Consider the following 12,852-nt stretch of genomic DNA (forward strand, 5'->3'; position numbering starts at 1 on the left):
TCAAACTATTAGTCTGTCAGAAAACAAAACATAATTGTTCTTTGTTTATTAATACTTTTTAAAGTCATATTTTGACTTTATTTGTATAACAGACATGATGCATTTCTACCGGTTTGTATTGAACAGTAATAAAACTATGAAGATCTCGTGTATACCATCTATTAAAAAACCGGTCTCCTGCTAATATTAGTATGTAGTATGGTCGGTAAATACTGTATATACGTCACATGAAGTCATCATGGGAGAAAAGTAGAATAATGGGAACTTGAAGATGTAATTTGTGTTCTTGTTGGAACATCTACGTCCAAAATTCATTTTTTATTAATTCAAAATTCACCATCAAAAACTGCATCAGAGACTGCTCACGTTTCACAAGAGGTGATTTTTTTTTTATAAGAACAGAAATCATTTTAATAAAATAACTGATGGCCGACTAATGGTTTTACCGACATGTTTGTTTGACAATATTCTTCAACTTGTGGCGAGAGTGACAGACAGTAGAGACTACAAAAATCCTTGTATCATAGTGAGAATTTCCATGATAAACAGACTATTATTAGTAAATTATGTTTATGTAGTGTAACTTAATATAATAGCTTTATTCCAGAAGTGGGGATAATGTGTTGCTTTGCAGATGTTTAAAAACCTCACTGTATTCATTAAAGGTACATCTGTATTAACAGTAGTTAAAACGTAAAATCTAATTCGATCTAGTTGATCCCATCAGATTTCTTTCTCAGTGAAGTAACACAGATTCAGTGCCTGGAGGAAAGAGAGGTAGTCTGGCACCAACACACATCTCAGGATGTAAAGACGAGATCACAGATTCTTTGCACAGGCATGAAGTTGAAGAATTGGCTTTGGTTTAGTCAGCACAAGTTAAGACAAGTCATCTTAATCACATACTGACCTGCTCATTACATCAGTGTTGGCAGTCACTATCAAAAAACAAAAACAAGGCCATCCATGAGGACTCTGGGAATGCTTGCAATGACAAAAGAGTATGAAAAAAAAAAGAACACAAGGGTCTGCGCTAACTACATTAAGACATTTACTAAGTCGCCCTTCAAGTGCAGAAACACATCATTCATTTACAGGGTCAGAGAGCCAATTAAAAAAATAATTTAAAATGCAAACGTCTCGTAACTTTACATTTACACTGCAGTGTTGTGTACCTTATCTGAATCAACCGAGCATTCCGCCGTATTCAGACTCATTCAGATAATGCACTCAAATACTCTGTAATATACAAACCAGTGAGCGCTTTACGTAAAAAAATAAACGTTTGAGCCGTGAGCTCCGTGTCTTTGCCTGACTGAACTTCCTCCTTAAGACGAACCAATGAGTGTCCACATACTATAAAGAAAAAAACAAAAAATAACTTTGGATCTGCTTTTGTTCAAAATCAAAACTACTGAATTGTCTTTTCTCTCTTCAAGTATAGTACATTGTTATGGATTCTGTCTCCTCACTGCTACATTCCCTCTCTGGGTCATGTAGTCATCCAGGCAGCATTAACTCAACCAGCCGCTGTGCTCTTTCTAACTCCTCTGCAAACACAATGTTTTTCGGGGCCAGCACACCCCACCGGAGGAGGGGAAGGGAGGAGCAGAGGGCATGGTGTTGGCCCGGTTGTTTTGGGGGGGGGGGGGGGGGGGGGGGGGGTGTTGGGTTTAGAAACAGAGCAATGTTAGCCAGATTAACCGGAGCAGCGACAGCAGCGGCGGCTGGAGTCCTCTGTGAAAGCGGTGCTGGACACATGTAGCCGGTTACTTCTTCCTGTTGTGTTGCCTCCGCGCCTGCAGCCTCTGGCGAGCTCCAGATGGCTTTGATCCGGCTCCGATAGAGAAGGAGGGAGTCGCTGGAGACCCTGTGGATAAAAACAAACAGGACGTGTCATTTCTAACGATCTAAATTAACATTTCTTTCTACTTCTAACAATTTCACATACATTTCAGTTAGGGTTGCACTCAAGTTTTCCAAGGGATTCACCCAAAACAGACTGAATTGTATTTAGTTAGGGTCAGATATAACCTAAAAGCAGACCACACAGTCGTAAACTTTGGGCTGCATGGCTCCTGACACCACATTGGTGATTACACTGAATGACATAATGGTAAGCTCTGCCAGAGTCTTGTCTATGTTGGGAGCAGATAACTTCTCTAGTGTACGGCACCGGAGCAGAGTGTGCAAGTGTCTTGCTACTAGAGCTTGGTGTACAGATGAATATATCAGCGATTGGCCGAGTACATCGCCGCTTGTTTATCATTTTATTTAGCTAATTTAGTGGTCGGTCTCTGAAGAATGAGAGTCGCTCAGCCGCTGCTCAACAGCTTCTACTAATCATCAACACCCTTTACCTGCTGTGAAAAGCCTGCTCAGCTGGGCTTAACAAAAAGCATTCATGACTTACCAAAAGGAACAGCGTTGAAGTTTTGGACTGGAGTTCCAGGGCTTCCAAAGGGAATTGGACCTACAGCAGCAGCAGCAGCACTCTGGCCGAAGGATGGGGTAGACGTCCCTGCACAGAGAGCAGTACACAACGTGAATAAACCAAAAATAACTGAATACACCATTCAATTGTACTGGAACAGAAACAAATTTAGACCGGTCCTTGAAGCGATATCAGAATATCGTTTTTGACCAAGAGGCCACAGACGCTGAAACATGAGGCAGTGAACCTGTGTCTGTATAGCATTGATTTCCCATTTTAAATAGTGAAATTTGAGTGTTTGTCTGTCTGCGGATGACATACTCTCAAGTTTACTAATTGTGAAAGCCAAACCCGTCTTTCTGACTCTGAATGTGCTTCTTTCAGAAATCTCACTGTAGCTAGGTTAAAAATATAAACAAGCAACATAAAAAAAAAAAACGTACCAAAAGCAGGTTTGTCAGTAGCAGCAGCCCCAAAGTTGAAGCTTCCCATCTGTGGTGCAGGATTATTGGGGACCGGGGTTCCAAACTGGGGGCATGGCATTCGAGCGCCGAAGTTAAATCCACCGGGTGCTGGCTGAGCGGGGCCGGGGGGAACCTGCTGAGGAGCAGCGCTGCCGAATGAGAAGCCTGCTGAGGAGGAGCTCTGAGTCTGGGTCGCTGCACCGAAGCCCGAGGGTGCAGCTGAGGGAGCAGTGGTGCCACCGAAAGCAAAACCAGTGGAGCTGGCTCCAAATGCTGGTTTAGCTGGGGTCCCAAAGCTGGTTGCTGTGGTGACAGCAGCTGACCCGAAAGGGAAAGGAGGAGGGGCGGTGTTAGAAGGTGTGGACGAGGCCACCCCGCTGCCTCCAAAGCCGAACTGTTTCGGGGCTGCCGCTGAGGAGCCGAAGGTCGACTGCGCTGCCACTGAGGCGCCGAAGGTCGACTGCGCCGCCGTTGCCGCTGGGGCGCCGAAGGTTGACTGCATTGCCGCTGAGGAGCCAAAAGTTGACTGCGCTGGCGCTGAGGAGCCAAAAGTTGACTGCGCTGGCGCTGAGGAGCCGAAAGTTGACTGCACTGGCGCTGAGGAGCCGAAGGTTGACTGCGCTGGCACTGAGGAGCCGAAAGTTGACTGCGCTGGCGCTGAGGAGCCGAAAGTTGACTGCGCTGCCGCTGAGGCGCCGAAGGTCGACTGCGCCACCGGTGCTGCTGAGGAGCCGAAGGTCGACTGCGCCACCGGTGCTGCTGAGGAGCCGAAGGTCGACTGCGCCACCGGTGCTGCTGAAGAGCCAAAGGTCGACTGCGCCACCGTTGCTTGAAACGACTGCTTTCCAAAGGCGAAGTTGGACTGGGTGGTGGCGGCAGCAGTGGTGGCAGCAGCAGTGGTGGCGGCCGTGTTGGCCATGGTAAAACCTCCGAATGAAGCAGTGGTTGTGTTCTGGCTGGGTGCTGCCTGGCCAAAGGAAAACACCTTCTGGTTTGCTGCTTGAGGGTCTGGCTGTGTGGCACCAAAAGCGAAGGCGCCGTTGCTGGAGGTTGTGGTGTCAGCAGCAGCGGGGGCGGCTGAAGTAGTGGTGGTAGCAGTTCCAAACTGAAATGTGCTCCCTGTATTAGGGGCCTGCGCTGACGCTGAGCTGGTACCTGTTGTGGATGGTGCGGACCAGTTTCCAAAGAGGGATTTCACAGCTGGCTGGCCTGCAGGCTGTGTGGTGGGGATGGAGCCGGTAGAGGCTGTGCAAGTGGGGACATTGGTCATGCCGGGGAAACCAGATGGGGTAACTATGGTGCTGCTTGTAGATCCAAACATCGAAGATGCGCCACTTAAAGAAACTGTAGAAGCTGGGTTTGTGGTTGTGTAGGGTGGAGGCGGTCCAAAGCCTGCGCCTGCAGTGGCAGCTCCAAAGATGGGCTTGAAATTTTGGGCAGGAGGTTTGCTCTCAGTGGCTGAAGTAGCTGCAGGGGTGGAGGTGGTGGTGACAGAAAAAATTGGCTTGAACCCTGAAGCCAGCAGAGGGTTGGTATTACCGACTGACACTGAGCTGCTGGCTGGAGCGGTCGGAGCGGTTGCAGTGGCCGCGTAAGAAGCTGAAGAAGCAGCGGGGGAGCTGATCTGACTCGCCAATCCAAACAAGCCTGTTCCTGTAACAGGTGTAGTGCCGCTGGAAGTTTTGGAGACCTGACCCAGCACATGAGTAAAGGCAGAGGGCTGCGCCACACCAGCAGAGGAGGAATGAGACTGGGAGGCGGGAGGGAGCTGTGGGGTCACCACTGGAGTCGAAACCTTCAGAGTTAAGCCACTGGGTTGTACCGGTGTGGTGGATGCAGACACTACAGACACAAAACAAACAAAACATGTCAGAATCAAATGATCAGGATAAAGTGAAAATGTTTATTTTATTCTTTGGTGTTTGAGATTTTAATAATATACATTTCAGTTCAGCGGTCGTACCTGTAGCTGTGTTGGCAGCACTTGTGGCGCTAGAAGGAATACTGATCTTCATCTTCAGAGCCTCCAGCAGTGGGTTCGAGGCCGCGGGGGCCGCGGGGGCCGTGCCGACGCTGCTGCCTGGGCTGGGGTCCAGATTGATGACCGGGATGGCAGAGCTGGAGGCCGTGGGCAGAGGAGCTGCTAGGAGGCTGCTCAGGGTGGTTGTGCTGGTGGAGCTGTAAGAGGTGCCGAGCTGGGTGGTCATGGCGGCTGGGGGGGAGGCAGACTTCTCCGGCTCCGGAGCTGAACAAGGACAAATCAACAGGGAGGTCAGGATGGTGGCTTGCAGAAGCAAGAAGCGAAAAGCTGCTTCACTCTATTACACAGTGACCTTTCCAGTGTTTGAGTCTGTGAATGGAGGGTAACAGGGCAGCATGACTCAACAAGTGCAGAAGTTAAAGAAGAAGAGTTTAATGGTGTATTCCTGTGGCTGCTTTCACTCACCGGGCGTCTCCAGGACCTTCTGGATCTTGCTGAGGGCAGCTTTTTTCTCTTCATCGAGGTCTTTCACAGTGATGGTGTAGCCCAGCTCTGGAGGCGGGGGCTGCAAAATCAACACCGGGAGTTAAGAAGAGAAATCTAGGTCGCTGTAACGCAGGACTATATAAACAAGGGAAGTCTGACAGTGTACCACTCCTCACCAGAGAGATGTGATCGTCCCGGTGGCTGGACACCAGCTGGATCTTGCGTTTTCTCTTTCCACCACTACCAGCAGAGTCTGTTGAGGTAGTAACTGGGACCTTGGGGACTGGGGTCAGTTTGGCTGAAACGTTGTGATATAAAAAAAAAAGAAATAAAAGGACAATGAAACTAAATCCAACTGAAAGACATAACATAGTGTCCACTTCCATACAACCAACTCACAGTTTTGGGTAGGGATGCACTGATCCGATATGGTGGATCAGTATCTGCACTAATACTGACCCCGTTAAGTGGATCAAATATCGCCCAAACATGAAGTAGTTCACTCTAGTGTCTAATCCGAGTTGAGGCATCTGAATTCATTATTTAGTCAGATCAGTGCATCTCCAGCTGTTGGTACCATATTGAACTTGCAGGAGATTGCTGACGCGTCAACAGCTTAACACGGGGACACTGCTGTTAATCAGGTTAAGAGTTTCGCACACTGGGCAAAGTAAGTTCTGTCAATAATGTTAACAGTCCTGCATAATCTGCTGCAGAGCTGCACATCTGAGCCTGAGGAAGTCAGCAAGACAGCAATTGGAGATAAATGGGACTTACAAATAACGGGTGGCTTGTCTGAGGCCGCCTGGTCTGACCTCACCGAGGATGCCGAGCTTGGAGACAGCCCGTTGTCTTCCCTGGAAATGAAACCACAAGTTACAAACTGCAATATTAGATTGAATGTGGACGACTAGCAGGAGAGCAGCAGAGACATACCTGGGTCTTTTGGAGGCTCCCTCTGGAGTCTGCGAGCGAGATGAACCGGGACTGGACAGAGGGGAGCTGGCTGCCGACCGCTTCTTCCACTGCGATTGTAAAACATGGAGATAAAGCTTAATAACTCCACTCTATCTGTGCAGGGCCATGTGCACTGTAATGCAGCGTATAGTCGTTACCTGGCCGAGGCCTAGTGAAGAACTGTAGGAGCTCTGAATGGGGTTTCTCCTTGTGCCCGGGGTTCCTCTTGGGGCATGGGCCCCACTGCCAGAGCTGATGGAGGACGTGCGAGACCTCTTCATGATGGAGTCTTCCGCCAGAGAGGCTATCCCTCTTTTCAGGTTTCCTGGCCTGCAGGAAGGAAAGCATTTCCACCTACATTTAGACGGCCCCACTTTACTTTCACAGTGTTAAATGCACAGTCAGTAAAACTGCTGTCACTTCAGTAAAAGTTAAACTTACTTAGGGACCAGCTGTGTTGGTGTCCCGTTAGGCAGAAGAGGCTCAAAAGCAGAGTGTGCACTTCCACCGCTGTCATTACGCCTATAGGGTAATGGGAACGAATTACAAACACGCATAACACTTCAACTGACTGACTGTATGAACACGGTCCTACAGAGCACTCAGTTGGAATATATTGATGCATGTTATAACGGGAAAGCTGACTAGTTTCCTGTAGCCTTGCTAACCAGATTGATGTCACTTATACCGCAAGAAGGTATTCAGATTGATAACACCAGAGTCTCCTTTCAGCTTCGTACCTTCGCTTGCTTTTCTGCTCAGTTGCGAAGCTTTTGTCCTCGTCCTCCACTTCTCTCTTGCGGCTTTCCTTCAGCACCTTGAGGACGCTTTCTCTGGAGCAGGGGTCCACGGGGGCCCTGGGGGCCCTGGGGAGCCCTGCACAACTCAGATGGTCCAAACTAAAAGAAAAAAAACAAGCTCTGGTCAGAGTTAACATTCTAACAGCAAAGCCACAGCAACACAACCAACAAAATCCGGCTGTTGACACAAATGTAGAGACCTGGGGGAACTGTGGTGGTGGTCTGGCCGGGCAATCTTCACAGTGACGGGGCTGAGGACAGCCGAAGAGTTTCGGGGGCTGAGGATGTTCTTCTTCCTGAAGCCTAAATCCCAATGGACAGGAGGCAGGACTCCCACCGAGGAGGCTCCTTGCTGCTGCAAGGGATAGTGACGCTGGGGGGTAATGGTGAATCTGCCCGCTGTGCCCAGAGGCTCCCTGAAAAAACAAACAATATAATACAAGAGTAGATGCATGCTACCTGAATACAACACCACACATCTTCAATAAAAGATATTGTTGTGATCCCACAGACTTTCTGAGAACTAGAAGCCATTATTCTGGTTCACAATGACAATATTGCTATTTTCTAGAATGTTCTATCTCTATCCAGTATCCCTTTTAGAGGCAGCTACTATATACATTTTTGACTATTTGAGTGAATGGTTGAGCTGATAAGGTACTTGTACATGTTAAGTATCCTTAACGTTAATAATTAACGTTTAAAAAAACCCGCCAAGAAATTGAACAGTTATCTTCTGGACGCCACCGCCTCCTGACGGTAACGTGGTTTGGTTATAAACTTACCCAGCAAAAGACAGCCTCCTGTTGGGGGTGTAGACAGCATGGTTGGGTCGGGACAGTTTCTCCCGCAGCTGCTCTCGGGGGTTTCTCCCCGCTCTCGGCCTCACTGAGCCGGCGGTTGGACTTTCGGGTTTCCCGATGTAACTCCCCATGAGGAAATCCCGAGGGCTGAAAAGAAAAGAGTCACTTGCCAAGGTTTCCCTCCGATAAATCCCAGTTTCAACTATCCTTTCTCTGAAGTCTCTCTCTGCGTCGCGGAGCTCGGTTTTGTTGCTACCGCTCTTGGTTCTCCCCCGCGCGGCCACCGACACGCCGGTTACCCCCCAACCCCACAACCAGCGCCGGAGGACGGACAGGAGGTTCACCCCAGGTCGCGGATTGAGGCCTAACCTGGCGGGAAGCGGTTCTCCACTGAGATAGTAAAACACAATACAACACACAGCGATAATTAAAGTCACGAAAATGAATGTAGGATTAAACTGAAAAGCGAGAGTAACTATGCCTAGAAGTAGGAGAATCACTAAATGTTTATCTCTAGGTGACATGGCGGCAGCGCGCCGCCGGAGGACTCTCATATCCCATCATGCTGCTCTTCTGACGCTACTTCTTCTTCTTTGGTTTTAAGAGGTGATGGATAGTTTGGTGCTGCAGCGCCACATAGCGAGCTGGAGTTGAATCATACTGAAGAGAATGTATTACAAAAAACACACATTTCTTGATATTGAATCGTGAGACAGAATGGAATGATCTGTCATTGTGCATGCACATAGAAAACCATTGCTAACAATGTTATAGAGCTGTTATGCAATTGACTGAACAAACGTATCAAGTCCATTAAAGTAGAACTGTATTTGTTCTCAGACACAATATTTAAAAAAACATGCAAGGCACATAACATATAACAAATAGTGAAAGCATAGAGTACATACATAAGTAAGAAAAATAGGTTATAAGTTGAAAGCAATATAGACAAAACTTGGTTGGGTGGTCAAGCTGATATTTAGATTTTAGAAGAGAAATGACTGAGGGTTTGAAAGACTGTTTGCATCTGTGCAGCTTTATAAAACAAAGTCAACATCTAACTTAGCTATCTTCTTCAGACATCGAAGGCACTGTTGGGGGTTTTTCTGAACATATTCAGCTTTTTCTAGAGATTTCAACCAATCTCACTTGCTCAGTTCTCACGGTCAGAGTTCATTTGGTATCAACAAATGTTATTATTATGGGGGAGTCTTAAATTATTTTTATTTTATTCTACTTTATACTTCTACTCCTCTACATTCATCTAACAGCTTTAGTTCTTTGCAAAAAATAATTTAATGTGATCAATTATTAAATGAGCTCCACCTCGACCAGCTACAACAATGCCATTCTGCATTACAGTAATAATCATTCAATAATGAAACATGAATTAATAAAGCAGTGACAAGGTCAGTTTTGGCTGATGGTACTACTATGACAGCCACAGTTCTATTCACTGAATGAAGACCACGGAGTTGAACAAACTGGTGTTGAAAGGTCCAGAAAAAGCCAGGATGTAAGTGGACCTTTGAGTTAAGATTATCTTGTTCCACACTACTTTTTCATTTGCCCAGAAATTATTACAGACAATTGGGTTCAACAGGAGGTTTATTTTTAATTAAACACAACATAACAATTTTCATAATGTCACAATAAAAGCAAACCTTATTATACACACGACAGAGCAACATACATTATGGCTGCCCCTGAGATTAATACTCATGAAGTATGAATGTTATAATTTATCAGGGAATATCACTTGAAGTCACTCATTATATGTTATGTTAAATGGGCAATCCTAAAGATTTCAGTCCTTGTTGATTTAGAATTTCTCTCTGCATAAAAACAATGAAATTGTGCTCAGCGTGTAACAGTCTGGAGTCTTTTTGTTGATACATAAGCTTCAAGTTTTTAGAATTGTTTGCATAGTAACATTTTTTGTTTCTATCCAATGGAGAAAAGCCATAATACAGCATTTCTTTTACGGAAATGCCGCCACAGACAGCCAATTTGTAATACTGCAGATATAAAAATATTGCAATACTTTCATCACTTAGCCATAGGCTCAATCACTTACTTCACTTAACAGACATTCATCCAAATGAAAATCTTCAAGATTGCCACTTTAATACAGACCCAAGGACTATTATTTTAGCCAGCATTTTCTAAAACACGACTTCTTGTTTCTTTGCTGTCTTTTGCGCTGAGTGGGGACATTTGGACTTCAAAGGTTTTGTGAAATGCACTGTACTCCACGAGAAAAGCCCCTTTCTCCAAGGAAATGCACGACTCAAAGCGGTGGCCCCAGAGGACCTCGTCCTCCGTGTAGGAGGTCCTCGCCTGGCATGTCATGCCTGCAACACAACAAAGCATCAGAGAGTCAGCTAAATGTCACTTTATTGGAATGAGACCTGACGAATAAATATGAAGAACAGCATTCGCATCAGGATATATGTAATGTTGCATTTTAAATTGCCTATGACCATTGATATGCATATACAGCTTTTTCACTCCCATTATTGCGTTCTATCCACACTTGGCACCTTATAAGAACAGAGATTCACAATAGTGTTTTGAAACCCATCAGAGATCAGAGAGAGTCAGAGTAGAACAGATCTGTATCCTGACATTCAAGCAGCAGGCCATGATCTTTCCATCAACGCATCTATTAGATGCACCGTTTAAGTCTTTGACAACTCTTCTTTTGAGGAAGAAAAGGATCTAAAATTGCAACGTTTTGAAATGTACCTGCATTGGATATGAACTTAGTTGGAGGACAGCACAATACTTCAAACACCTCTACTGACCTGATGCTTCCACGATGCCCTCCAGGATGACAATGATCTCAAAGGACTCCCTCTTCAAACGCTCGGACCCCAACTCCCAGAAGGGGCTGCTTTTATTGATGACGTGGGTGATGGTCTGGGGTTCCACCAGGAGCAGCCTGTCCCCCCCGGTGTCGTAGCCCAGGTTGATTTCCGACTGCTCCAGTGGGATGAACTCGCCCTCCTTTGTCTGCCTGGATTTGATCAGCTTGGCTCGGATTTTGGCATCCACCATGTGGCTCGCTCTCAGATCACCAATGCGGAAGAGCATGCACAGCTTCTCGTCACGCTCACATATGACACAGTGTTTGCTGAAGATCAGTGTCTGGGCTCTCTGCTGTGGCCTAGAGATTTTAACAAACATGCAACCCACCATCAGAGCATCGATAATGGAGCCAAGGATGGACTGGACCATCAGGAGTATCGTACCCTCAGAGCAGTTGGCTGTCACCATCCTGGAGCCGTAGCCAATAGTCCTCTGGCTCTCCAACGACAGCAGCAGGGCTGAAAGGAAACTGTCAACATTTTGGAAACATGCCTTCCATTGTGGGTCGTGAACATGTGTAATGTCATCCCGCAACCAGGCACCGAAGAAGTAAATTCCACCAAAGCCCACCCATGTGAGAATGTAGCACATAGTGAAGACGAGAAGGAACCAGCAAAACTTGAGGTCCACCAATGTGGTGAAAATATCTGAGAGGAAGCGACTCTTGTCTGTAATAGGTCCCAGATTGACCCTGCACTTGCCATCCTTGGAGACGTAACGTTGGCGCAGATTAGTGGCGGTGACATGCGTTGAGTGCTCATCACCCAGGAGCTTACAGCGCTTCTTGTGGCTCTTTGCAATATGCAGCTTCTCGATGGCAGACACGGGAATGTTGGGGCCGCTGCCAGTGGAGCCTACCGATTGCCACCTCGAGCTGAAGCGCTTGAGGCCTTTGCTGTGATGAAAACGCTGAGGCTTTGACGTCTCCTCTACTGGTTCCAGAGGAGCTGCTTGGATAGCGTGCGGTTGGGGTTGGGGCTCTTGCTCAGCCAAAGTCAGAGCGTGAGAGGACTGGCTGTAGGAACTCAGGGAGGGGGAGCCCTCCTGGGATGGTGGGAGGGAGGAGCACTTAGCGTAGTTCAAGTTGTGGATGAGAGAGGTTCTTTTGGTGGTCCTTATGGCAGCAACAGTGGATTTAGCTGTAGCCTGAAATGAAGGAAGATAAGGCATAATATTCACAAAAGTACAAAACTATTTAATAAATGATGAGTAGATTCATAAGTTTTGTCCTATTGTCCTATTCTAAAGTGTCCTCCAGAATGTCGCAGAGCAATGTGGCTGTAGATACTGGTGATGTGGCCATATTGTGCCAGAAACTGGAGGACACCACCAGTGTATCTTTTATTGGTCCAAAAATTCACTTGTTCTGGAGACTGTGAGGCCAGGCGCCATGATCTGAACTAAAGGTGGAGACTGGTACCACACTAGACCACAATGTGTGGTTTCCAAACTAGTTCAAAACCATCTTGTACATTAAACAGGTTTGAGGTGAGCACAAAGAAACGTTTCCTCTTCAGCAGAAAACAGCAGATACATCTTTCTGCACGGTGAAACTCAAACATCCAAGTGAAGTAACAGTAAGTAAAACACATTTTTGAGTGGAGTGGGACATCGCATAATTAAAGAAAGCTGTACTTTGAAGGTGCAAGGAGTGCGGTTGGATTCAGACTGTGGTTGGGGCAGGTATGCCATCAGATGTTTAGCGGTGAGAGTCTGCACTGGGGGAATGGAGTTCCTGCGAGGCTCGTCCCCGACGGGGCTCCTGATGGGACTGTTGCACTGAACGTTCTGTAGAGTCTCTCTGCTGCACATCACAGTGGAGATCATTGCTGAAGTCCTCCAGATGTGGATTTCTCTTCAGGTTTTTTGTCTGTTTGGGCAAAAAAATTAAAACGAATAATGTCAAATATATCAGTTTTTAATTCCAATTCCTTATCTTTACTTAGATCTTTACAAATCTCTGAGATCACCCTAGATACGCTTATTGATGATGCTGTGATGATGCCAAAAGCAAATGTTGCTTTACTTCCTCATCAGCATAACATGAGGTCTCATC

General features: G+C 46.5%; 2 protein-coding genes across 2 annotated transcripts; both read right to left on the minus strand.

Annotated features, from left to right (window-relative positions):
• Positions 1–344: 344 nt before the first annotated feature.
• Positions 345–8,479, minus strand: pom121 (POM121 transmembrane nucleoporin; the record flags this gene model as incomplete). Its single annotated transcript, XM_079170969.1, has 13 exons — positions 345–1,870; positions 2,414–2,521; positions 2,878–4,740; positions 4,862–5,143; positions 5,345–5,444; positions 5,542–5,663; positions 6,143–6,222; positions 6,302–6,390; positions 6,481–6,652; positions 6,764–6,844; positions 7,063–7,221; positions 7,323–7,538; positions 7,908–8,479. The coding sequence occupies 13 exons, from the start codon at positions 8,477–8,479 to the stop codon at positions 1,770–1,772; spliced, it is 3,945 nt and encodes a 1,314-aa protein (XP_079027095.1). The 3' UTR covers positions 345–1,769.
• Positions 8,480–10,076: 1,597 nt separating this feature from the next.
• LOC306704582 (G protein-activated inward rectifier potassium channel 3-like) lies at positions 10,077–12,623 on the minus strand (the record flags this gene model as incomplete). The annotated part of the gene is made up of 3 exons (XM_079170991.1): positions 10,077–10,279; positions 10,733–11,942; positions 12,432–12,623. The coding sequence occupies 3 exons, from the start codon at positions 12,621–12,623 to the stop codon at positions 10,077–10,079; spliced, it is 1,605 nt and encodes a 534-aa protein (XP_079027117.1).
• Between the last annotated feature and the right edge of the window lie 229 nt (positions 12,624–12,852).

This window comes from Pholis gunnellus, assembly GCF_910591455.1.
Source record: "Pholis gunnellus genome assembly, chromosome: 13".
NCBI lineage: Eukaryota > Metazoa > Chordata > Actinopteri > Perciformes > Pholidae > Pholis > Pholis gunnellus.